We start from the raw sequence: 24,976 nt of genomic DNA, 5'->3' as shown, positions 1-24,976 counted from the left end.
AATGAAATGGACGAATGTGGACGTCTATCTCGATGCGGGGAAGAGATGGATAATTTAGGAGCGAGAGGAGGAATCGACCAGTCTTCGATTCGATCCTCGACAGACTTTCTTTTGTTTCTTCTTTCTCGTTCATATCTTCACGGTACGAAGGACCTTCTGAACCGCTTGCGTTCATCCGTATCCGATCCTGCGCACAAATCTGTGTGCCTTTTAAACGAGAAATATTGTCTAAATATAAATATAATACTATAATTAATTTTTGTCTCAATTTTACATCTAATTACGTTTATCAATTTTTCTAATCAGGATTTCGTTTATACTCTATAAAAACTTATATTCAATTATTATATTTGACATGTAAAAGAATGTTATGTATTATATAGTGAACGTTCTAATTTACTCATGGATGTACTCAAGCGGTTCACTCTAGGTTCGCATCAATCTTTAAATTCTACTATGATTTTTCGTGAGAGTTGGAAAAATTTCAATTTTAGTAGCATTTAAGGATTACAGAGACAGTTACGCGTGATTGGTTCGGTTCCGCAGAAAAAGAGAACTGATGCGTAGCCAAGTTTTGCTTCTTTTGCGAGATCGGATGATCTCGCGCAATAATTTAAGGCTTTATATATAAAAAAAAATTGGGTGGAAGAAAATAGAACATGTATAGATAGAAAATGAAAACGATCTTTGTAATAAATGCGTCTCGGACGTGCAGCGCGAGTCAGTTTGCTTTCGGATAGATCTCAAACTATTGTATGCAATTGTACAAACGAGCAATCTACTCTCTGAGGATTCTACACATCGGGTTTATATAATATAAAAAAAAAAGGGGACACCAGAGAAATAGGAGGAATAAGCGACGAATCCTGCGCAGTGTGATGAGTCGCGTGATGAATTCGCCAAATCTTTATATATATTTATAAGCCATTCGATTTCTTTATATGGACTGATTGTACTATATTAATAGCATATTTTTGGTGATCTCTCGCTGCGCGCATAAAATTTCACGGGTGACTCGCAACGAATCGTGAGAATTCAATCCTTAATCAGCAGAGATGAGGAGTCACCGTGCAAACAATATGAAAAAGATATATTTGTTAAAATTTGGACGTTGTCAATGTAAAAATGAAATTAACGCGATAAGCACGATTAGAAAACGAAAAATTTCATTAGCAGTTGCATAACGGACTTTATAATAATACCATTTAATGGTCGATCATAATACAACTCGAATTTCTTTTTTTTTCTTTTTTTTTTTTTTAATAGAGAAACATGCTTTTCTCTATTTCAAATATCACAAATTTGTAAGACATGTAAAGGAATCGTTCGAGTCATAGAAAGTGAATTTTTGTATACGACTTATTTCCTTTTCTTTTTTTTTTTTATTTTTTTCTCTTTCCCTCACTCGAGTTGTTTTACTTTCGTTATTTCGCCAAGTTGAATGATCCTTTTTTTGCGAGAGCGAGCGGAGTTATTATGATAAATGTCATAATAACAAGATGCAATTAGCACACATAACACGGACATGGCATACAGATAACGACTTGAAACCATTAACGGAGCCCTATCAGTGTATAACGCGTAGGGTATCGATATCTTATAATCAGGCAAAAGGTTGTTCTATGTATGATTGTGCGTGTAACATTGTTAATAAACATACGATGCTTATGAAGGTTCGCTTCTTTCCATTTATTTCACGCCGTCATAATGCGTTCTAATTAATCACGCTTAATCATAATATATTATGTCATTTTAAAAAGAATGCATAGAATACTGAATAGATAACTACGCTTTGTACTTTAATTTCTCTCTTCAATAGACAGAACAGTTTTGCTGAAGTAACAAAAAATTTAGCTAGATACAGATCTGAAAATAATTTTGTTTTAAACAAAATAATTATATAGAACACTTAAATGTTGATGGCAATGCTGCAATAAATTTTCTAGTCCCAAGTTAAGCGTCATATTATTTTTGATTTAAGCAAAATTATTTTTATAACAAAACTGTTCTTTCCGTACAGCTAAGGAACCGATGTTCCATATATCTTTTAAAACGATAGTTTTAATACATGTTATACAATTTCAATACTGCAATCTTCCGTTTGTTATATGTATATAATACAAATAGTTCAGTAAAGACGTTTAACTATCTGATCGCAGTTACTCTGCAATTTAAAAAAAGTTGCAAAGTATCTTATAAGAAAATACAAAAACGTTTTTTATATACAAACAACGGCGCTTTATTTGCCGATACAAAAATTTTTGAATATAATGTCTAATATTTCATCAGTGCTAACGTGTCCCGTTATCCTTCCGAGTTCCCGCATCGCTTTGTGGATTTCCTCCGCCGCTATGGCCATATCGTGCTGCTCATTGGCGCAAAATTCGAAGTACTTTTGCAGATGTCTCGAGCACTGATCCAAGTGGTTTCTGTGTCTTGCCTGACTGATGGTTGGACACTCCGTGGATGGATTACCGCATCTAAACAAAATGTTACCATATAATCACGAATGCAAGTGTCAATGATTATCGTTCATTCTATCGTACATATTACTGAAGTGATCTGTCAGCGATCGCAGCAAATTCTGGAAACCGTCCTCAGTTCTGCAAGATACCAGAACTGCTTCAGCGTCGTCGAGATGCCGTTTCTCCTCCTCCTTCAATAAATCTTTTTTATTCGCTATCACGATAAAACGTCCTCTCCCGATTTTCGCCAGTAGCTCCTGTATTCCCAATGACGACAGATATTCGCGTATATAGTCTTTATAAGTCAAACCACTGGTTGCGCACTTCAACGCGTCCATCATAACGACTACAAAATCAGCGTTCTCCGCGTGATTCCTCGCTCGACGAACACCCTCGGCTTCAACGATATCCCCGATGTCCTCCGTGATACCAGCAGTGTCCGCTATCAGCACAGGATAGCCCGAGATGTTTACCGTCAGCTCGATGACGTCCCTCGTGGTGCCGGCGATGGGTGTGACGATGGCGGCATTTCGCTGCACCAGGTGATTCAGCAGGCTGCTCTTGCCCACGTTGGGTTCGCCGATGATTACAGTCCTCACTCCGTTGCGTAGAATTTCGCCGCGCCTGCCGTCGGCTAGATGTTCCTCCAGTTCCCGCATCAGCTGTCTGAGAGAGTGGTGCGCGTTCTGTACCACATCACTCTCGATGTTCTCCTCCTCACCAAAGTCGATGTACGCCTCGATACTCGCCACGGACTCCGAAAGCACTTTCCGCCAGCTATTGTACAGCTTACGCAGGATACCATCGGCCTGTAGCAGCGCCTGTTTCCTCTGACACTCGGTCTCGGCCTCTATCAAGTCAGCCAGACCCTCCACTTCCGTCAGGTCCAGCTTATTGTTATAGAAGGCGCGTCTGGTGAATTCACCCGGCAGCGCCGGATGCACCTGCAATCTCGAGAGGACTTGCATCAGCTTCGTCAGGATCGCTGATCCGCCGTGTACATGAAACTCCACGGAGTCCTCGCCGGTGAATGAGTGCGGACCTACAAATGGTTGTTCTAATCAGACATGTGATTTTTGAGACATTCCTGTGATAGAAGATTCCTCGTTTCTTTCGTCGCCACTCACAAGGGACCTATTACAACTGGAAACGATTTGATTCTCCGTGAAATATGTTATTGAACACAAAATTTTAAAACCACATATATTTTTATATCTGCCCAATTTGAGATTAAAGAGTTAAATCCTCAAAACTTAATGGAGATGAGAGTATTAAAAATATTAGATTCTTATAGATTTGGAAAACTTTAAATTCTTTTAGATTTCAAACATTTCTCTGTATAATTCACCGTATCGTTGATAATCGATAAGAATTAAATATAAGCGCTAACTTTGAAGGTTAACTTTGAAGTTTTTTACATCTCTCAAATCTGATTATAAGATTGAATCGATATAAAAAATGTCTCTTAGATTTTTAAGGAGAATCGAATCAGTTCCGGACAAGTCTCTTGCAGTTCTTTAGAGACTGTCCTCTAAAATATTTATATGTTAAATTTCTAAACGAAATATATGAGTACTTATAATTTAAATTTATAAGAAAATATAAAAATAAAAGCATACGAGTCATCGAATGTGTTAACTCTTCGTTGACAACATGAATTTCAATTCTTCTATCAGCAATAGGTCTCTTGATGAAATAGAACAAATTTTTTCTTGTTCCTGATTATATAAAAATCTGATGTCTTTTAATTCTAGTTGTTGGTAGAGGATTAAAAAGGTGAGAATTGTGCGAGAACTGCACGCACCGGGAAACCACAAGCAAAGTCCATTGTCGATGACCTCTCCTGTTTCTGGATCGCGTATCTTTCGCAGGAAGGCTTTCCTCGGTTCCAGCTTGGATATGCTTGTCATCTTTTTCAGTGCGTCTAGAGACCGGCTTCCTGATATTCTCACCACTGCCACGCCACATTTTCCGTGACCTTAATAAACATTTTTGTTTAATTCTTATATCTATGATGCTTAATGTAAATTTAATAATGCACTTCATATTTACACCAAGAAAAAAAGAAGAAAGTTTAATTGCAAAAACAATTTTTTTCATTTTAACAGCGTAGATTGCAAGATTTAGTATAGTGCCGTTTTGTAAAGCATGCAAAGATCGAAGAAAACAAAAGAAGAAACATGGCAATAATCATTTGATTGAAATTGAGGCACTTTGATTAATTTAATCGGTCCCACAGAACACAAATTAACTAAAAATAACATTAACAGTACAATTTCCTATTCAGCATTATAATAATTGTTATATACTTTCTAAAACTTTCAAGGTGAATCTCACTCTTTTTCGAGAGTGACAGGCTTAATTTTCACTCTTTAGAGATTTCTCCAAAGAATTTAGAGAGTACAACATGTATTTTATTACATTTATAGGATATATTATTGAATGAGAAATAATATCAAATAACGTTATATATTGTTAGAGTTTCTGTTCTGCAGATAATTTACACATTAAATAATACTCATTTCTCTTGTTTGCGCGAACAGAATTACAAAATTTCTGCTGTTTAACATATGGAAAAAAGATTAATGCTCATTTTCTATTCTAAAGTTAATGTAAATTAACTTTTCATCACATGACTAACTTTTATTTTCCATTCGTTTCTAGTTCTAAGAATTAAAAAAGATACAGAATAAATTAAACTAAGATTAAAGTAAATCTACATTAGAAATAGACATAAATCGACAAATTATATAATTAGATTTCTATGTAGATTAATTTCGGTTTAATTATATTTTTTTATCATTTTTAAGAACTATAAAAGAGATTTCTCTAATTCTTAGAACTAAAAAAGTAAGTTTAACCGAGATTGAAGTTAATCTACATTGATGGCAATGAACATAAATTAAGTTATTCGAATCTTGATCAAAGCTTCTTTCTTTTAAGGAACTAACTATTGTTCATTTCTATCAATATAGATTAATTTTAATCTCGGTTTAACTTGCTCTTCATCTTTTTTAAAATTCTTTAGATAAAAATTAAATTAGTAAAAACAGGCATTATTTTTAGAACTAAAAAAAAAAATAAAAAAGTTAAGTTAAATCTACACTAGTAAAAAAGAGCAATGCGATGCGAATCAGAGGGAGGGGAGAAGACACGCGATCCGAGTCTTAACCTGTCAGAAAAATGCCAGAAAATTTATCGGGAAATTTACAAGAATCAAGCGTATCAAGATCCACCCTCCCTCTTTCTTGCCGGGCAAAGTGTAAGTGTAATAACCGGAAGACAGGGCACAAATGGTCGTGCCCTTACGATCGCTCACAGGACAGTTGGCGGTAAAGTGACAATAGCGCGATGTCCCACGCGATACGATAAATCGCGTGCTTCGAGAAGATCCACGGATGAAGGAATAGAAACACTCGCGAAGGCTCGCCGGAGATGAGAACAGGCGCATAGCGAGTTTACTGCTCGTCAGACGAAATGTCGACATGTATCGACGAGATGACGAGCGAGTGAGACAAGTGGATAACAGTGCACTACGAAGAGATTGCGATTGTGGAATCACACGGTGAGAAACGGCGAGACTGCCGGAAACGAACGCTGTACTGCTCGGCAGAGACGTGAGATCAGTATTGTCGATGTCTTGATTGGAAGTAATTAGGAATCGGTAGTTCCTCTCATTTGCTTCTGATTCAACAAAATTCCTTCTCGTCCATCGATCGTCACGATCGCCATTTCATGTCCCGCTGCAACAGTACGTTTAACCCTGGATTACAGCAACGGATCATTTAGACCTGAAGCAGAAAATTTTACACGGTTGTATAATCTTTATGATTGGTACTAGATACTTTCCAAAACTTTTAAGGTGAATTTTATTGAAGAGTGAAATCTCATTCTTAAAGATTGAAAATTGAACCACACTTTTGTAAGATAGGTTCAATTTTCACTCTTTAGAGTCAGATTCTACTTAGAAAACTTTATAGAGTATGAGGTTTTAAATTATAAGGAAACAAACTTTAAACCTTCTTTTATTAATTGCTGTAAAGCGAAGTTTACTTGCATTCTGTATTTCAAACTGTAAAACTTAGGAGTATAGTTTTCATAAGGTATAAGTAAAGATTTACAAGAGTAATCGTTATTGAATTACACTTTAAATTCTTTAGGCCCAGTTCCACAACTTACGGTTAATCAAGCGGTTCCAATTCTAGAATTGGAAAGAGATGAGAAATAAATTGAACCTCGGTTAAGAGTTAATGAAGTGAGTTATGGAACTGGGCCTTAGAGTGGAAACTTACTAAAAAAGAATGAAAATTAAGCTAGGTCCAGTTTCACAACTCATGGTTAACTCTTAACCATGATTTAACTTATTCTTTATCTTTTTCTAATGCTAGAATTCGAAAGAAGTAAGGAATAAATTAAACCTTGGTTAAGAACCATGAGTTGTGAAACTGGGCCCTAGTCTTAAAAAAAAGTGGTTCAGTTTTCAATCTTTAAAGTGAAATTTCGCTTAGAATAAGATTTACTCTAAAAGTTTTAGAAAGTATGTCTAACTCAAGACGTTCGTTCCAGGTACAAGACATAATAACATCCTTGTGCAATGGAGGATCTAGAGGCAAAACTGACGGCGAATGAAGTAATGTTGGATAGATGCGGTAACTGGGTGGAATCCCAGAAAGATTGTTTCTATAAAGAGGACTCCCTCAAGCAAAAGCTAGATGAATTAGAATGCGATGATTGGTACAACACGGATTCCGAATTCGACTCCGTCTCAGAGTGTGGCGGGAAAAAACGTAAAGTGGGAACGAAACTGAAGGACGAGGTGCTGAGTCTGGTCTGCGAGTGGAAGGAGTGCACGTTTCACAGCAATCATTTGGACAAATTTTTGAGGCATGTCTCGAGTCACATACCTAACATACAGATAAGCATAAAAAACGACAACGAGGTCTATGTGTGTCAGTGGAAAGATTGTCCATATAACACCGATGTAGGTGACGAAGTAATACGGCATGTTAATTATCATGCCTATCACACTAAGTTGAAGTGTATTGGATCCAATGTTCGCGCAAAAATCAAACTACCCGTAAGTAACGATGGGTATTTTTCAGCAAGAGACACGGATGACATAGTAAATCATTACCTTCTTGTTTGTCAATCTTAAATAAAAATTAAATATTCACCAAATGGATGAAAAGAGTAGTATTTAATTAAGGCAAGTCTTGACTGTATTACCTAACTATATTGCATAATTTTTTACAATTCAGACAAAGGTGAAATGATTACTGTGTCTATTGCTGGAAAACCTCCACATGGTCATCAGTAGAATAAATGTTAAAGATTTTTTTTGCAGAAATGTCATAGAGATGCAGAATGGAAGAACATTTTAGATTCTCCACCTCCACATTTGTGCAGATGGGAAGAGTGCTTGAAACTATTCACGAATTATCAAATGTACTTATATCATATTACTGTACACATGACTGATTACCCGCGTGGCAATAGAATCAAAGACGGAGTTGATTGCAAATGGACCGGGTGCAATGGCAAATATACTAGCTTGTACAAATTACGAGATCATGTAAGATGTCATACCAAAGAGAAAATAATTGCCTGCCCGGATTGCGGTGTCACGTTCGCTTCAAAGACGAAATTTCACATACATTGCCAGCGACAAATTCCCTTGGAAGGTAATAAATTCATCGTGTGTTTCGGCATCTCTTTAATTTTCTTCCAATACATCATGAATTTACAGTGCAAGGATTCCGTTGTTCACACTGCAACAAATTTTATCCAACCGAAGGAATCTTGCGCGATCACATGAGATCTCATGTGTTCAATTATAAATGTACTCTATGTGACATGAGCTGTGAATCGCCGTCGGGCTTGGCAAAACACGTCAGATACCGTCACATGTCAACCAGAACGTTTCCATGTCAGTTGTGTCCGCATGCTGCCAAGTCACAACAGGATCTTGATTCTCACATGACTGTCCATACTGATGGACCGAATTTTTCTTGCTACTTCGAGGGATGTCTTTACACATGCAAGGGAGCTTACACCTTGGATAGGTAATCATAAAGCTCTTCATTAATGACTTATTCTTTATTTGATGATTGTTAAATGTATTACAGGCACTTAGAACGAGTACATAGTTTAGCGGTGCGATGGTACTGTTGCCACGAATGCCCGATTAAATATCGAAAGAGTTATAGATTGACAAAGCATCTTATAGAAGCCCATCGATTGCAATTGCCCAGTGGACACAAACGCTTCCATTATACGCAGGAAGAAGACGGATGTTACAGGCTACAGATGGTTCGATACGAGGCTGTGGATGAAGAAAATATGTTGCCCGTCGAAGAGGCGGATTTACCAGATAAAAAATATAAAATAGAGCTGAATCAAACTACCTCGCTGACAACAGTAAAAGTGAGTTTTGTTAACTTAACATTATTTAACAGTTTTTATTCCATTGGAAATCGTAATGATTTGTTCCAGATTGTTGAAAATAATGCGGAAGAAGAAATGAAAGAAACTGTACAGGATTCACAAGAGGAAACGGCAGAGAATGACGCTGACAAATTCGTACCTGTTGTATCTAATATTTTAATATCTATCGATGACGTAGACGAAAAAGGGAATATCATAAAACAGGAGATCGTCGAGATACAAGAAACGAAAGAACTACCGCCATCGGAAAAACCACTGCTAATTTTAACATAAGTTTGATATTTTTAGAAAGATATTCTTTTTGATATTTTTATATTATTACATTATGTATTCTTTCTATGATTTTGCATTATACCTTGGCATTGTACCTTACATTTATTGCTCCATTTAGTTTTAATACAAATGTGCAACGAAAGTACGAAAATTTATTTACCTCACATTTTCACTTTGAAAAAATTTATTTTTATTTACTACCTTAACAAATTATATTTTAAAAAATAGTTATAAAGCAAGAATAATATAAAGTATATCAATTTACAAAGCAAGATCAATAAAGTATATATATATATATATATATATAACAAATTGAATATTTATTTTGTCTTTGCTATATTCATGCTTACAGAGCGTAGTTTAATATATAAAATTAAGATATTCATAATTATCTGTTTTTATATTGCGAAACAAAAAATTATGTTGCCATCGTAACGATACTTTTATAAAAATAATAAATTACCTGATGCTCTCATAATGTGTTATTTTAGGAAAAATTCTATATAGAAAAAGTGTAATTATCTTCTTTTGAATCCATATTTCTTCCTCTCATAGAACAGATCTGTCTTTGAACTTCCTAAGTTGACTATCTTGGGACATCCGTCTCTCTGAAAACGCGATTTAGGATATTCAATTTACGAATATACAAACTGGAAATTTACTGGATTATTTACAAAACTTATAAATATACAGTCTCTTCTTTTCCACTGAACTTCTTGTGGCATTCCATATTGGAAAGAAAACGTCTGTTCCTATAGATCAACTTTAATCTCGTTTAAATTTTTCTTTTTCTAATTCTTAAAATTAGAAAGAAAATAAATTGCAAAAAATCGTTTACAAAAATCTACTGGTCAATATTAAAAGACAGTAATTATTTATTTTAATTATTAACAGTATTGTTGTTCAATAAGTAATTAATTACTATCTTTCGAGGCATCAAGTGGCTTGCCGCTCAGTGCGATTGATTCATGATCTGATAGATAGAACTGGATTCAATCCCACCTGCGCCCACATACGCGATTTTTCGCGTTAAGGAATTGAAAATGATTTGATCTGGTGATTAAGAGATCTTTTATCACTAGCGCCGTTCAGATCCCGCGTTAAATTGTAGGTCATATACATATAACATACATGAAATGTATATAGTCCTTTAACAAAATTTTACAAATTATTTTAATTAGATTTATTATATGTTTCTCTCTCGATTTAAAAATCGGATTCTGCAGAATATAATATACAGGGTGTCCCGTAAGGGGATTTTGGCCAATCGCTTTTGTGTAGATAGAGCGAATTAAATTGAGTCGAGTTCTTTATTATTTTGCAATTTTCGCAATGGTTAACGAAATATTAATTACCAAAAATTGCTAAATATTGGTTTTCAATAATTTCTTACTTAAATACTATCAACTTTATAGAAAAACAGCAAGAGATAAAAATTGTTTATTTTCTTCTTATAAAGTTCTAAGAATTTTTTCAGAATTTTTTAATACTATATTTTCTCATGATAAAAATAAAAAAATGCAATACTAAAAAGTAGATAAAAAATTCTAAAAAAGTGATTGGCAAAAACTTACAGGATACCCTGTATACAATTTAAGTCAAATAAACCACATCCTATCACAATTAAAAAGAAAAGAAATACATACTTTACATTTAATTTTTGGTAATAATTTTACTAGTATATAGTTTCTATAAGAAGTTCAGCTGAAAAGAATAAACTAATCTAAGATTATTAGAAATAAAAGTTTTTTTAATTTATCAATTAATCAATGCATTATATGAAAATGCAGCTTTACGGAGCAAAGTTGCATTTGCGCATGTGATTGATCAATCGATGAATTAAAAAAACCTATACTTACATCTTTTTCCTGTATCGTGCATTCTTTACAATAATACGCATCCGACACACCGGGACCACCGCATATCACGCAACGTCCCTGATAAGAACCATAATTGCACTCATCGCATATTCTAACCAAGGTGCACGGCCTCACGTAAGAGTCACAAATGACGCATTTGCCGTCGCATTTTTCGCACAATCGACCGATGGCTTGATAAAAAAGAGATAATTGTTAAATTAAAGTATTTTATTTTGACTTGCAGGGGTTAGACTCAACCTCAACTCACCGACTCCCGGTTGCTTGCGACAGAAGATTAAATCCGGATGATGCTTGGCCATGTTTACTAAACGCTATTACTCTTGAAACGATTGAGAACTTAGACTAGAAAACGATTATATCGACGTCTAAATGCTCGTCTAACGGTTTCAGCTTCGTCACTTTTTCTATCAATTTGTTACAATTTGTTGTCATCAAGAAATCTCTTCTTTATTCCTATACTCTCTGAATTGAATTGATGCAAGCAGTGCAATAAATTTGTTCTTTTCTCTGGTTCAGTGGACTTAACAGTTGAATGAACGCTCGGTGTTAGTGTATTCTTTTAGATCATCCAATCAGAATTTTAGATCTAGAAGAATACGAATAGCGATGAGATGAGATTCCTAGTTGCCTAGTTAGTTACTATCAGTTATGCCTAATTCACATGAACGCAGAAAGCGTCAAGCAGTAGAGCAGCACCCAACCAGCAAAGCGATATTGTTTACGCCACTGTAAATATTGCCTCACTGATTGGTTGCTGCTCCGCTGCTTGACGCTTGTTGTGTCCAGTGTGAATTAGGCATTACACACTTGACACTTCAACCAATCCCGAGAGGATATTGTTGATGGGCCAATCACAAGGCACGGCCAATCGATGGCGAGTTGATCGGAATGCCGATAGTGGCGCCGAAGGGGAGAGATACATAGCGATTCTTTTATAAAGAGGAGAGTTCGTAACCAGAGTTCGAAGAATAAAACCAGTTTTGATTACATCGACAATATTTGTAGTATAAGACTCTTTTATTGGCAGAAATGGCTGAAGCGATGCGTCAAACTGTAGCTGGAATGCTCAAAGGCATTGAAAGGTTCGTTGGTTTTCATTTCTGCTGCATTTTTGGTTCGCACAAATAGTTTTCCATGACACGCGTTCACGTACTGTATGCCTTAAGACTGGATTCTTTTCAAGAGACACAGTTGATAAAAGTTTCGACATTTCGTTTTATATTTGTTATTCATTGACTGTCAAGAAGATTAGAACGATGTTTATGTTGACTGTATCCCTCAAAAATAAAATAATTATGATAGTTACTTTCCAGTTTCATACAAGTGTTGATTATTGAGTCTAAAATTATATATTTTGTATTCAGATAATGACGTTATTACTTGCTCAAAAAAAAGTTATTGCATAACATAATATGAGTTAATAAGACACTGAGAAGGGTCTTGTCACAAATGTCGAACCAATTTGATTTTTCTTCAAACATTTTGTTAAACAGAAATCTAAGATACACATATTTTTTATATTGGTTCAATTTGAGAAGTGAAAAACAATCTTAAAATTTGACAAGGATAGGAATTTTTCAAAATATACTTTTGCAAAATCTAGATATGTAGCTGGTTATAAAGTATGTAAAAATGTTATTTTGTTTTGTCTAAAACAATTGATTGGAATTAATAAATATAATCATTAGATTTGAGAGCTTATTATACCTTTTAAATTTCAAATTCGATCATGAAAATTAAATACACGTCTCTTAGATTTTTGTATTTAATAATGTGTTTTAAGAAGAATTAAATTGATTCTAGATCAGTGAAACATACCGTATGGTTTCAAGCTTATAGAGATTGTAGATAAAAATTCAATTAAATCTCATTTATCATAATAAAAAGAAATGTGCATTTAACTGAATTATGATGTCATAAATGAGAATTATCTGAATTTTGGTGTAATTGAAAAGTAATTATTAATCTATAATAATATATCCATACTTTTAATAATACAATAATAATTATTTAGAATTAGTTTTTTTGCTTGTATTGGCTACAATGAATGTGCTTTTAGATACAATCCAGATAATCTCACGACTTTAGAGAAATATGTTGAAATACAATCCAGAGAAAATGCTTATGATCTGGAAGCAAATTTGGCTGTTCTGAAACTCTATCAGTTAAATCCACACCGATTCAACATGGACATTACGTGTCAGATATTGTTGAAGGCGTTGACCAATCTACCACATACTGATTTCGTGCTGTGCAAGTGCTTGCTCAGCGAGAAACTTGTAAGTTTCAATTGAAGCATTCAGGATAATTTTCTTTTTCGTTATTTACATGCAGTTGCATTGATCTCTAGATGTCGGAAAGCCCCATTAATCAAATCATGTATCTGGGAGATATCTTGGAACGATGCGACTTTCAGCATTTTTGGGACAGAGTGATGTCCATGTCAGAGCTTTGTGATAGGATTGTAGGTTTCCAGGATTCGATAAGAAAGTTTGTGTGCCACGTAGTAGGAATCACGTTTCAAACGATAGATAGAGCACTCCTGGCACAACTGCTTGGTGGCGTGGATGGTATGATATATAAAATTTTTATTTGTAATATTGTACGAGTGTTGTAAGTGTAAAGCTTATTAAGTTTTTTTCTTTACAGATGCAACATTGAAACATTGGGTGAAAAAGTATGGTTGGAAAGAAGAGACTAAAACGATCATCTTCGTTGCAAATCAAGACGAAAACATCAAAACTAAGAATATTACTGAAAAGATTGATTTTGAAAACGTGGCAGGTTTGATGGCTGCTTGTCTGTAAAAAGATTAGTGATTACATTTTAATAAAATTTATTTATATTTACATTATCACTCATAATCAATTGGTTTATTAAAAAATATTGCTAACAAATTAATTGATTATGAAAATTTGTCTTCTGTCTACATTTTTTATTAAAATTTATTTTATAATTGGACATGTCTCTGATATATTCTCTATATCGTTTATCTTCATTGTCTCATCCGTCTTTACATCAATGTCTTCATGGCATTCGTCGGAATTTTTTTCTGTATAATCTTTCTCAATTTCCAAGTCTTTGCTGCTACATTCATCTATGGTGGTTACGTTGGACTTTATATTTTCTACATCGTGAGCGGCTGATAAAGCGGCCTGCGTTTCTGCTGAAGTATCATTCTTCAATATTTCACGCAAAGCCATTGTGGCATAACTGCTAGACTTCAAACACATTTCTATGATCAATGCTTTGTTCTTTCCATCTGAAAATAGTTCATATTTGAATTATTTTTAAAACAAACGTTTCGAATAAATGTAAAAGTAATTGATTTACTTGGTTTATCCTGCGGAGACGTATGCTTCCTCATTTCGTCGATATCTGATAAGATTAAGTCGTCATGTTTATTTTCATAGTGCATAATCTTCCAAGATAGATTCGTTGGAATTTCTAATATATTTCTATAAGCACCACTTAAACTGTATTTTCTAAAAAGAGAGAAAGTAAACGATAGTAACAATTTATTGTAATATTATGTTTGTAAATAAACTCACTCACTTGTTATTTTGTCTAAGATCGGTAGTTAATCCATCCTTAGCTAAAAATTCATCGTACCAGGCTTTTGCATACGGCGGATATGTAACTTTCCATCCAGGCTGAGGCATAACTACATCAGTCAAAATGTAATTCGATAAATCTTCTTCTGTAAGAATTTTTACTGTTGGAAAATCCTGCTCCGAATTTTCTTTATTTACTTCATTCGATGTTGACTCGATATCTTTTTCTTCGACAGAGGTAATATCAGTTTTATCTTTAATGTCTTCATTATCATTCAAAGGATAATCCGTACTTTCATTATTTATAGTCTCTTTGCAATTCTGTTTGTCATAAACTAAATCACCTACGACCACTTTTGTTCCGAACTGTTCTATCCTTTTCGACACAATATGATTCCATACGAAACTTTGATAAGCATGAATATACATTAATCGAATGTTTCGAGGGATTGAGTCGAGTACACCTAGAGGATTTTTGTCACCCGATATTTGTAGACCTTTCAAAAGTCTGGCTTCAATTGTATCGATTCTTTTGAGCTTGGCATAGGCAGCACGGGCATCCTTGCTTTCCGCATAGATTCGTCTAACTTCCGCCAATTCGTTATCCGTTTCTGGTCGTGGTTTCAGAATTAGTTCAATTGCTTCATGCCATTTACCTAACAAAAGATAATGTAATACATATAAATTATATAAAAATATACAACTGGGTAATTAAAGCCTTTTAACTGTCTAAGATAAATGTTTAGTGCTTAAATAATATTTTCGGTGTGAATTTATATATATATATATCCCGTCCTGCAATATAAATTTGCACCGAAAAAATATTATTTTCTAAAGATCTAGTTTAGATCGTTAAGGCTAAAATGCTGTCTGATATAAAGAAAACAGTAATCACCCTGAAGTAGACATTTCCCAATTTCGTGTGTGGGTATAGTAGGTACTGATCCAAATCTTTGTAAACCGTAATAATTAATAAAGCCATTGTCCTGCAATGACTTCATCGCTCGCTCGATCTTTTCGTCTGTTTCACAGGCATTTCTCAGCGCTATTCTAAACTGATTACCACTCAGCATTCCTAATTTCAGACTGTCTTTAGCGTATTTAAAGTTCCCTACATACGCACCGCGTATACTTTTACCAGCTCGCAATATGTTATGCGGTTCTACCTTTCTCAAACTAATCCACTGAGTCGTCCAGGCTCGGCGGTCTTTCGTGCCGGCGTAACAAAAGTTATTTGGCTGTAATCGCAAGCTTACAGCTAACTGGTTCACAACGCTTATTGTATCCATATTTACTTTGTGCAACAGAAAGTAACAATAATCTCCTCCACATCTGCTCCAATCTATTCTCTTATCTTTGCGAATCTTGGGACCTGATATAAGAATCAAAAATGATAAAGAAGTCTCTTTTTTTGTATGAGGAAATTTACAACTTACCATTTATGTCATTTTTAGTATTCGGCACAATTGTGAGGAACTTTTTATCGCCCTTATCTACTGTCTGGCTGACGACATTCGCTAATTTCTTAGCAATTGTATGAATAGTCCTACGTTCAATTTTATCAATGTTAGTCACATCAATTTCCACACTCGAAGGATTTTCCTTTCCCAAAGCTTGCAGCTGATCCCATATTGTCAATGACACCAATGCTTTCAGATCTTCGATACTTTCGTCGTCACTGGGATTACGCGGGATGTCTTGATGGGTCAGCTTGGCCACTTGTCCATTAAGATCTATCTCGTTGACATGAAAATCGTTGTACCTCTCTTTAATTATCGCAGAAAAGCCAAGATGCTTGCCAATATATTCCGTAATTCCTATGTCAGATTCTTTCAATCTACTGCCAATATCCAATTTGCTTCTCTTCACGTTTTCTCGTGGTGATCGATCTAAGGTGCGTTTGAAGCTCCGTCTGCCAGGCTTGTGCTGGTAACCACCTTTAGAAAAACAATCGCTTTTCAAGATGACTTTGACCGAACTCTGATTAACTTAATTAGTACTATTTTATTAAGTAATGTAAATAAAATTATTAAATTTAATAATATAAATAAAACTATTAAAAAGTTTGTTTTAAGCAATTCTGCTTGTCGACAAACTCCATAAATCGCCAATTAAGTTAATCGGAGTTTGATCAAGATTGCCCTTAACGTTTGCAGTAGGAAATGTTTGTTATCAAAGATTATAAATGATATTATTATAAACAATAATAACGTTATAAGCATTATAAACAACAGATTACCTCTTCGTCTTGATCCATGGAAGTAGCGATTCTTGCTATTCTCGGCAGAATGTCCGTCTATATTGGACATCGCGATTCGACGAACACAATCGTGAGAAAATTGTTCACAATCTTTTTATAATATCAAGTCGAAAGGGTCAAAAAGTCAGTTATTATGTTCGCCGAATGTCGGAAATTCTTCTTCCTCTTTAAATAAATGGCATCTGCCTTCGCGAAAAATCGGTAGGAGCACAATACAGCCAAAATTAGTGGAATGTCGGGAATGTATCAATACACAAATATAACCATACAATATACATACAAACATAACCACGTGTCACGCTGCCATGTTTCTTTCTGACGTTGAACCGTACCGCCATCTCGCCAGGGTTTCTCGAACGATAGAATTATAATCGATACTCGTGATATATCGATTTCGATCACGCGGTCAACTTTAGGGATAGCGCGAAAATTTCTCCTGACAAAATGGAGTCCGGTTCCCGTCGAACTAACCACGTATATGTAATTATAGCGATACGAATGAAGCAAAATGGGTAAGAATATATGATAAAATTATAGACTTCACTTTAATACATTACATATAGCCATTTGTTTCTAAGTTTTACAAATTTATCTCGACAATGTAACCTTAGCTACGCTTTTACACTTTCGATCCTGTCCTCGCGGATATTTTTGTCCGTTTTCCAATTCCGCTGCTACTTTCGTGTTTCTAAACACAAAAGAATATTAATTTTGAAAAAGTATATTCTCGAGAGAGAATCATAATCTAAAAATGAATTTATCAACATTAATTATGATTAAAACTTAGTACGATTTATTGATGATTAACATGATTAATGGAATGTATTGGCCAATGATTGATATATTTGGTCAATATTATGTAAATAATTGTGCTACTAGAGAAATTCATATAAAAAAGAAATTCATAGAAAGTCGGTTATTTTATATCATAGATTATTTTAACAATATTACAACAATATTACAATAGTCCAACAATTTTGCGATAACACTGTGAACATTACAATAATGTTCTTAAAAGTTTCTGTATCGTATGAGAAAAAATACATTTTATCTCAGTTGCAATATATCTAACCGATACATTTTATTTTCTAGGACATCAAGAAAGGATCATAGTCTTAGTGATAAAGAGAAACGAGTTGTCCTGGACTGTCGAAGCGTGTAAATAAAGCACATAACAAATTTCCTTTTTGTTCAGGAAGAACGAAAAGGAACGGATCTGGGAGAAACGACCCAACAAGTAGTCAACGCTGATTGTGCGTGAAAATGTTGGAAGAATAAGCATCACTGTGTGGAAGACAACAATAAAACGTGAAGACATGATAAAAAGCACGTGTGAAATAGAAGACAAGGTAGTAAAGGACTAGAATTTAGTTTAAAAAATCTTAAAATATTGCGTATTATGTTTTCTCTTTTCGAGAGAAAATATTATGCCAAAACCAAAGAACATTCCATAATCGACATTAAACAAAAAATAATATAACAATGTTATAATTTCGCACTCAATAATGTTATGTAACATCCCAAACAATATGTATGTTTCAAAAATGAGATATACGATATCTTAAAGACATCTAAAAGACATCTTTAAGACATCTTGTTCAATTAGACTTTTCATTATCTGTAATCACGTGTTATATATAATATATTTACATTGTTAGATGCAAAAAAAAAATAAGTGTTCACGTTGCTTGCACTTAGAATCTTTACTTCTTTTCTCAATGCCTGAATACATATATTTATCTCATTTTAAGTGCACCATTTTTTAGGGATTTGAAACAATAAATCGAACAAACCTTATAACATTGATGTTATTTTTGGTTGTGTCGATTAGTATTTAGGCCTGGTATCACCAAAGTAATTATTAGAATTATTCTAATGTACATTTCTATCAATATAGTTTAACATTAATCTTGGTTCGAATAACTCTTCATCTTTTTCTAGTTCTAAGAATTAGAGAAAGATGAAAAATAAGTTGAACCGATATTAAAGTTAATCTACATTGGACACAGCATCAGAGGAAGATAATTAAATTGAGATTAAAGTTAATTTTAGGCTGTTATTTCATTTGTGCGTACAATATCATTTTTTGTCGTACAATAAATTTTTCAAATCTGCTGATTGGCTGTGGGATAGAAAAATCCGAGGACCTCTCTGTTCTGTACACATTTGTCATACGACAAAAAAGCACAAATGAAATAGCACCTTTACATTGATGGAACCAGAAAGGACAGAGAAATCTCTTTGAATCTCTCTATCTTATAGCCAATCAACAGGCTTAAAAAATTTGTCGTGCGACAAAATGCGTACAAATGAAATAGCACTTTAACATCATCTGAATATATACAATTTTTTCGAATATCTAAAGGGGACTCAATCATGAGATCGAAACATGTAATATATATTTACTTTTGTTTATCAATTAATTACACAGTATTATATTTTTACCGTAATTTTCACGTTTTATAATTTTTAAATTTGATTTTTATATGACCTGTATATTCTTTATATTGTTTTTGAAATAGCAGCCTTACATTGGTGCTACACCAAGGATGATTTCACAGCCAAACAATGTAAAAAAAAAAAAATCGCGAAATGAGAAAGGAAAATTTTGCTCGGGGCGACGCGACGGAAAGAATCTCGGAATAACGGTCCTGGGGGTGGGCGCACGCACCCTCGCGGAGTACGAAACGACCAGGTGGGCGAAGGGGGGGGGGGGAGGGAGGGCACACGCGCGCGGATTACTACGCGCGGGGGCGGAATGGTGGGGGAGGGAGGAAGGACGCGCCATCAGTCCAACGCGAACCTCGGACGAGTGTGGGTCTCGCGCGCGCGCGTGCGTGCGTGTGATTTGCCATCGCGTTTTACATCAGTGGGCGTAATCGGCGCTCGTCGTCGCCGTCGTTGCGACAACGACCGCTGTTTTAACTGTTATTCTCACCCCGACTTCGCGTAGCCGACCGTCCGTATCGCGTGGCGACGCGAGAAAATTCGCGGCGGCAACAATACAAACTCCGGATCGGATAAAACCGTGACCGGGTGCCGCGCGTTACGTCGTGAAGCGTCTCTACGACTCTACCTCGCGCGACGGTCCGCGATGCGGGCACGAGTGTCGCGAACTTAGCCGCATATCACTCTGTGCGCCACGACGTAACGTGACGCAACGCGACGCGGGAAAAATCGGATGCGCGTGTCGACGAGGAGGAGCGGGGGTGCCGACGCGGGATGAGCGCGAGAGAAGTCACCCTCTACGGCGGGTCCCCGTGGGGCTTTCGCATGCACGGCGGCTGCGACACGCATCAACCCCTGCGCATCTCCAGGGTGAGTGAACGTCAACCGATACGCCTGTCGCGCTCTCACGTGATCGCAGAATCGAAATAAATTGCATTGTTATTTTTGGAAGGCTACGACTTGAACGTATCTGCGCGATCTCTCTCTCTCTCTCTCTTTCGCGATCACGTGATCGCGCGACTTTTTTTTTCAAATAAAGACGAGATTATTTTAAGGATAGATTATGCATAGAATGGATTATTTCTCTTAATAAAGTAGGATTTAGAAATAACGTTACATTATAATGACATGTCTATTTTATGAAACTATAATTATTGACCGAAATAGTACGTCTAATCACTCCATATATGATGCTAATTGTTATTAATGATAGTAATTATTTGCTTGCTTTAAAGCAAGGTGCACCAGTTGTGCAATTTATGCGCGATGCAAATGCATGCAGAAATAGTATACGTAATCATAATTACATTACATCCCGAATTTGAATATTTGATGAAGGCATATTGCTATAATCGTTAATTAACAAATATCGTATTACACATGTATACAGCTCAATCCGCAATGCCGATTTATTCGCATTATTAATGTCCAACTCGAATTTATCCGTTGGAATATTTCCATGTTTCGTCACGTTATTCGCGAAACCGCCACGATACATAATCGACGAAGAAAAATCAAGAATAATAAAAGGCTCTAAAGAATATATAATATAATAAATGACAAAAGTACAAATACCAATTAGAGCCAATACTACACTCAGAGAAAGGTTTCTGCAATTCAAAGAAATATTTCTTTGCTATACGGTTAAAGAAAAAAATTCTTTGATTTGAATATAATTTCTTTAAATAATAATAAATTTTTTTATTTAATTAAAAAAAATAACGTTTAAATCAAAGAAATGACGTTCAAATTCAAGAAATTTGTTCTTTAACCGTATAGTAAAGAAACGTTTCTTTAAATCGAAGAAACCTTTCTCTGGGTGTAGGTGTGCGAATTCAAATTCTTTATTAAATAACCAAATTAATTAGACGTTTCGAATTCGACCCTTCGCTTTTAGATTATCCTCAATAATTACATTCTGAGACTCATTTGGTTGAATCAATTAATTTCGTATTTAGATTTGGTTAAACAAATTTAAGTATGGATAAACAAATTTTTGGTTGATACAATAAAATAATTTAGTTTCAAGCACAAAATTTATATTATTAAAAACAAGTAAAATGTTGTAGTAACCAAACTTTTTGCTTTAACTAAATTATTTTATTGCATCAATCTCAAGAATTTGTCTGTCCATATCCAAATAAGAGATTAGTTGATTCAACCAAATAGGATTCTCAACATATAAAATGAAATATTTCATTTTTATGCCCTGAGAATCCTATGATTGAAATTATTACATGGAAATTAAAGTGAATATCGCACAATCGAGTACAATGTACATTAAAATAGAGCAAGTCACGCTGAGTTTTATAAGACGCGAGTGTGTCAGTATTGATAAATTTTTTGAAAAATGGACTGGTAGTGGAATCTCGTTAATTATATTAATCCATATTACATCGTATCCGTAGTTTCATTTTAATGTGAATAGTTTAACATCTTCTCTAACGAATCGCAGAAGAGAAATGAGAGACAAATGTACGAACACGCAGCTTCTGGTCGTTATTATTCAATTTTTGGCCGCATCTTGGGGGTTAACCGTTTATCACCGTAAGCGGTGAAACGAGATAATCGCGCGAGTGGAAAAAGTTGCATCGATCTGCCCCGCGTTGTGCGGTATACTTTTATCACTGAACACGCTACCGTAATTTTCTTCGCGACCATTGCAAATCCGTACCCACTTTCGTATCAACTCCACCATTCTATAGACGACTCTTCGAGTTTACGAGAACGGAATCCATCCTATTTCTCGTTTTTTTTTCTTTTATCAAAGATACTTATGGTATTACGTATTCAGGACGAAACGTTGCGCAATTTTCCAACTCGCCGCCGTAATTTTTTTTGCAATTATTGTAAATCTGTGTCTACTCTACGTATATGTAGACTATTCTACACGGAGAAAAATTATGTCGTATTAACAGCATTAGTCAACAGCTAAAAATAACTTTGTTTATTCAACAACAGTTTATTATTAACATTAGAAGTACTAATATTTCTTACTTGCTAAAAACCTCAAGTTAATAAATTAGTATATATACAGAAATGAAAGTAATGAAAACTATATTTTATTAGTGTAATGGACATATATTTTCATTATTTATGTCATTGAATTAATAAGATTATTTTCAATTACACCACTGCCAGTTTTATGCTATTAATATTATATTATTTTTTCCCTGTACAGACACAATTTTTTTAGTTTATGAGAATATAAATTTTTTATATTTTTATTTATAAAGACATAAAATAATTTATAAAGATTTATAACTCATATATTCGAGACAGTGCGTTGTTGTACAATTTTTAAATGCGCGATTAGAAAATCCGTGCAAGATAAACGCGATAATTTCCTGTTTATCCGACATGAATTAAGATGAGATCGATAATTTATTCAACGTATAAATATTATACGTAATCACAAGATGACGTGTAATCAAGGAATTCTGAAATACGGTCGGCTAGTTACGATTTTAGATAGTTTAATGAAGCTACGACGAAGGTCAGTCGACAAGAGAGAGCCTTGACTTTTTTGCTACGTTCTACCTGTCGTCACGTATCTTCATAATACCAGCGAATTTCGTTCTATTCGAGTAATTTTTTGCTCTTTCGTTAACCACGTGTCTAACGTTGATTATACAAAGTGGTCACACAATTAGAAATTAGAGAAACATCAGGGAATTTTGCAACATTTTCGGAGAAATGAAAATTCTTGACTTAAAAAATATTTAATATATGTACCTCACACAGTTTTGGAATATTACCAATTTAACAATTACATGCAAACGATGTCACCAACATTAATACACTGAGAAAAATGGTTTGGTTGAAAATGGACAAACCAGAAGATTCTGATTAAATCAATCAGAATTCTGATTATCTCAACTAGAATTTTAGAGTAGATTTAACCAGAAAATTTTCTAGTTAATTTAATCAGAAAATTTTCTAGCTAATTCTACTAAAATTTTAGTCGAGATCAGAACTGGAGTTCTGATTGATTTAATCAAAATCTTCTGGTTCGATCATTTTCCACCAAAACCTTTTTTCTCCGTGCAGTAATTTACGTTGCTATATTAAATTTCTACAAATATTTGTTAGTTTCCAAATCAGAAAAATACTCGGATGAAAATTTCAAAATATTATTGAAAGCATCAGGGAAAATCGTGAAATTTTGTCTGGAACCGTTATGGAATTTTAGGACGAAGAATTTGTGACAGTCCTTGTTACGAAGATAACGCGAATTAGAGCAACCGCGAGGATGACAGTTTCGCGTTAACTTTGGCATGCAGAACCGTTCGGATCTCATTTTCTAAAATTTTCCGCAGTTAAACTTGGTGCCGGTCGACAAATGTCGAAGGTTCTCGGAAGTGTCCGTGATCCTAAAGCTGACATTCTTGGAATTGATATTATAATTCCGATCCGTCTGTCTTTCTATTTGGAGATTGAGATTTGATATATAGCACGCTACGTGTATTTAAACGTTGTACTCAGCAGTTATTTCTGGCTAATCAAGCTTCGATTCTATCGCGTTGCGAGTCGCGTGTCGTGCTTGCAAAACCGCGATAGAAAATTTTTTGTTGGTGTCAGTTTCGAGGACTTCTCCCACGTGCAACTCTCCGCAACCGTCCGCTACTGCTCATACGCGACACGCGACCTTTTATTATGTAATATACGTGATGTTGTGACGCGGCAAATGATTCATAAACGCTACAAGCGCGCAAATTGCGGCGTATACGTGAAATAGAACTTTGTTTGAATTGTGTACCATGCGCATGACGCGAATATAACATTTACAACGCTAACGCGCGATACGAGCGTTTCAAGTTCTATATGTGGAAACATTATTCTTTCCCAGTTTCAACGTGGGTCAAAGATCGTGCTAAAATTGCAGCAGTTTGCTGTATTTTTGGCATGGCACAAAACATGTCTATCATCGCCTTTTCCACAGTTTCCTCCGATAACGATATTTATTCACAAATCAGACCCGAATATCTTGAGACACACTTACGATATTCTTAGACGAAACAAAATCAGAATAAAATCCAAATAACGTCAAGTGGAAGTTATTTTAAGAAAAATTATGATGTCATTTGTTACATATTTGACGATGATTTAGTGATAAACTTTTGACTTTTAAGCAAGTTTTTGATTTTAAAAAGTTTTTAAATAAAATAAATAAATCGTTATGATTTTTCCTAAAATAACTTCTACTTAATGTTATCTTGCTCTTAGGATTTTGTGTTCTACTTAAGTTTAATATTCGGCTAAATCGTGTTTAGATTAATTCGTTAGATTAGTTTGTTTAGATTAATTTGTTCGTCCAAATCACTAAAGAAAAGATTGCCTTATAAACGCATACGTGAAAAGCCTGTACAAATTTACAAAACATTTAGGGCAAAATTGATTTGTTACATTATCCAGTAATCTCGAAATTTGTTGCCACTGAAAGCACTCGCGTCGAAGATTACGGGTACCGCGGTGTGTACACAGCTTAAATTCAAGGCTTAACTATACTCGATCAGTTAATGTTGCTCGACGAAGAGGTACAACGATGTTCTTTCACATACGGCTTGTCCAAGCACTTATCAGTGCCGTCTGTGCAGAAAATTATCCTCTCTTGAATGAGCAGCACGTGTTCAGTATTAACGTTTCGTTATA

General features: G+C 34.8%; 6 protein-coding genes across 17 annotated transcripts in view; 3 read left to right on the top strand and 3 right to left on the bottom strand.

The window, feature by feature from the left end:
* Positions 1–2,238: 2,238 nt before the first annotated feature.
* LOC108749954 (tRNA modification GTPase GTPBP3, mitochondrial) lies at positions 2,239–9,704 on the bottom strand. Of its 2 annotated transcripts, none has more exons than XM_018489059.1 (4): positions 9,646–9,704; positions 4,270–4,443; positions 2,547–3,507; positions 2,239–2,480 (listed from the first exon to the last, which is right to left on the bottom strand). In XM_018489059.1, the coding sequence occupies exons 1-4, from the start codon at positions 9,656–9,658 to the stop codon at positions 2,240–2,242; spliced, it is 1,389 nt and encodes a 462-aa protein (XP_018344561.1). In that variant the 5' UTR covers positions 9,659–9,704; the 3' UTR covers position 2,239. The 2 variants fall into 2 exon arrangements, with proteins under 2 accessions (XP_018344561.1, XP_018344560.1); XM_018489058.1 differs by lacking the exon at positions 9,646–9,704 and adding an exon at positions 5,742–5,971.
* On the top strand, positions 6,009–9,337 carry LOC108749953 (histone H4 transcription factor). Of its 2 annotated transcripts, none has more exons than XM_018489057.1 (6): positions 6,009–6,030; positions 7,032–7,542; positions 7,810–8,146; positions 8,212–8,527; positions 8,591–8,888; positions 8,958–9,337. In XM_018489057.1, the coding sequence occupies exons 2-6, from the start codon at positions 7,060–7,062 to the stop codon at positions 9,180–9,182; spliced, it is 1,659 nt and encodes a 552-aa protein (XP_018344559.1). In that variant the 5' UTR covers positions 6,009–6,030; positions 7,032–7,059; the 3' UTR covers positions 9,183–9,337. The 2 variants fall into 2 exon arrangements, with proteins under 2 accessions (XP_018344559.1, XP_018344558.1); XM_018489056.1 differs by lacking the exon at positions 6,009–6,030 and adding an exon at positions 6,221–6,278 and having other exon boundaries at positions 8,958–9,297.
* LOC108749955 (PHD finger-like domain-containing protein 5A) lies at positions 9,681–11,556 on the bottom strand. The gene is made up of 3 exons (XM_018489060.1): positions 11,310–11,556; positions 11,042–11,232; positions 9,681–9,790 (listed from the first exon to the last, which is right to left on the bottom strand). The coding sequence occupies exons 1-3, from the start codon at positions 11,359–11,361 to the stop codon at positions 9,701–9,703; spliced, it is 333 nt and encodes a 110-aa protein (XP_018344562.1). The 5' UTR covers positions 11,362–11,556; the 3' UTR covers positions 9,681–9,700.
* Positions 11,557–11,997: 441 nt separating this feature from the next.
* Positions 11,998–13,938, top strand: LOC108749921 (eukaryotic translation initiation factor 3 subunit K). Its single transcript, XM_018488954.1, has 4 exons — positions 11,998–12,144; positions 13,122–13,341; positions 13,413–13,632; positions 13,712–13,938. The coding sequence occupies exons 1-4, from the start codon at positions 12,092–12,094 to the stop codon at positions 13,867–13,869; spliced, it is 651 nt and encodes a 216-aa protein (XP_018344456.1). The 5' UTR covers positions 11,998–12,091; the 3' UTR covers positions 13,870–13,938.
* A 49-nt stretch (positions 13,939–13,987) lies between these two features.
* Positions 13,988–17,111, bottom strand: LOC108749951 (pseudouridylate synthase 7 homolog). Its single transcript, XM_018489053.1, has 6 exons — positions 16,856–17,111; positions 16,053–16,553; positions 15,512–15,988; positions 14,618–15,272; positions 14,396–14,547; positions 13,988–14,324 (listed from the first exon to the last, which is right to left on the bottom strand). The coding sequence occupies exons 1-6, from the start codon at positions 16,923–16,925 to the stop codon at positions 14,008–14,010; spliced, it is 2,172 nt and encodes a 723-aa protein (XP_018344555.1). The 5' UTR covers positions 16,926–17,111; the 3' UTR covers positions 13,988–14,007.
* Positions 17,112–19,620: 2,509 nt separating this feature from the next.
* Positions 19,621–24,976, top strand: part of LOC108749950 (sorbin and SH3 domain-containing protein 1) — a 97,570-nt gene continuing 92,214 nt past the window's right edge. For 5 of the 10 annotated variants that reach the window (XM_018489036.1, XM_018489040.1, XM_018489034.1 and 2 more), the window contains exon 1: positions 19,632–20,194. In XM_018489036.1, coding sequence (XP_018344538.1) covers positions 20,099–20,194 — 96 coding nt within the window. In that variant the 5' untranslated portion in view covers positions 19,632–20,098. Of the gene's footprint in view, positions 20,195–24,976 lie in introns of all 10 variants that reach the window. The other 5 variants (XM_018489051.1, XM_018489052.1, XM_018489046.1 and 2 more) reach the window with 5 other exon arrangements.

Source organism: Trachymyrmex septentrionalis, unplaced genomic scaffold (assembly GCF_001594115.1).
Source record: "Trachymyrmex septentrionalis isolate Tsep2-gDNA-1 unplaced genomic scaffold, Tsep1.0 scaffold32, whole genome shotgun sequence".
In the NCBI taxonomy this organism is placed as follows: Eukaryota; Metazoa; Arthropoda; class Insecta; order Hymenoptera; family Formicidae; genus Trachymyrmex; species Trachymyrmex septentrionalis.
This window is presented reverse-complemented; position numbering and strand designations above follow the sequence as displayed.

Coding starts and splice junctions, on each gene's coding strand:
- LOC108749953 (XM_018489057.1), top strand. CDS start 7,060: ATGGAGGATCTAGAGGCAAAACTGACGGCGAATGAAGTAATGTTGGAT. Junction 8,528..8,590: donor GGAGCTTACACCTTGGATAG/GTAATCATAAAG, acceptor AATGTATTACAG/GCACTTAGAACGAGTACATA. Junction 8,889..8,957: donor CCTCGCTGACAACAGTAAAA/GTGAGTTTTGTT, acceptor GATTTGTTCCAG/ATTGTTGAAAATAATGCGGA.
- LOC108749954 (XM_018489058.1), bottom strand. CDS start 5,952: ATGTCGACATTTCGTCTGACGAGCAGTAAACTCGCTATGCGCCTGTTC. Junction 4,444..5,741: donor CATTTGTGCCCTGTCTTCCG/GTTATTACACTT, acceptor ATGTTTATTAAG/GTCACGGAAAATGTGGCGTG. Junction 3,508..4,269: donor ACTTTGCTTGTGGTTTCCCG/GTGCGTGCAGTT, acceptor AACCATTTGTAG/GTCCGCACTCATTCACCGGC.
- LOC108749921 (XM_018488954.1), top strand. CDS start 12,092: ATGGCTGAAGCGATGCGTCAAACTGTAGCTGGAATGCTCAAAGGCATT. Junction 13,342..13,412: donor GCTTGCTCAGCGAGAAACTT/GTAAGTTTCAAT, acceptor ATTGATCTCTAG/ATGTCGGAAAGCCCCATTAA. Junction 13,633..13,711: donor ACTGCTTGGTGGCGTGGATG/GTATGATATATA, acceptor TTTTCTTTACAG/ATGCAACATTGAAACATTGG.
- LOC108749955 (XM_018489060.1), bottom strand. CDS start 11,361: ATGGCCAAGCATCATCCGGATTTAATCTTCTGTCGCAAGCAACCGGGA. Junction 11,233..11,309: donor TCGCAAGCAACCGGGAGTCG/GTGAGTTGAGGT, acceptor TTTTTTATCAAG/CCATCGGTCGATTGTGCGAA. Junction 9,791..11,041: donor GCACGATACAGGAAAAAGAT/GTAAGTATAGGT, acceptor TCGCGTTTTCAG/AGAGACGGATGTCCCAAGAT.
- LOC108749951 (XM_018489053.1), bottom strand. CDS start 16,925: ATGTCCAATATAGACGGACATTCTGCCGAGAATAGCAAGAATCGCTAC. Junction 15,989..16,052: donor TACTAAAAATGACATAAATG/GTAAGTTGTAAA, acceptor TTCTTATATCAG/GTCCCAAGATTCGCAAAGAT. Junction 14,325..14,395: donor GTCTCCGCAGGATAAACCAA/GTAAATCAATTA, acceptor AACTATTTTCAG/ATGGAAAGAACAAAGCATTG.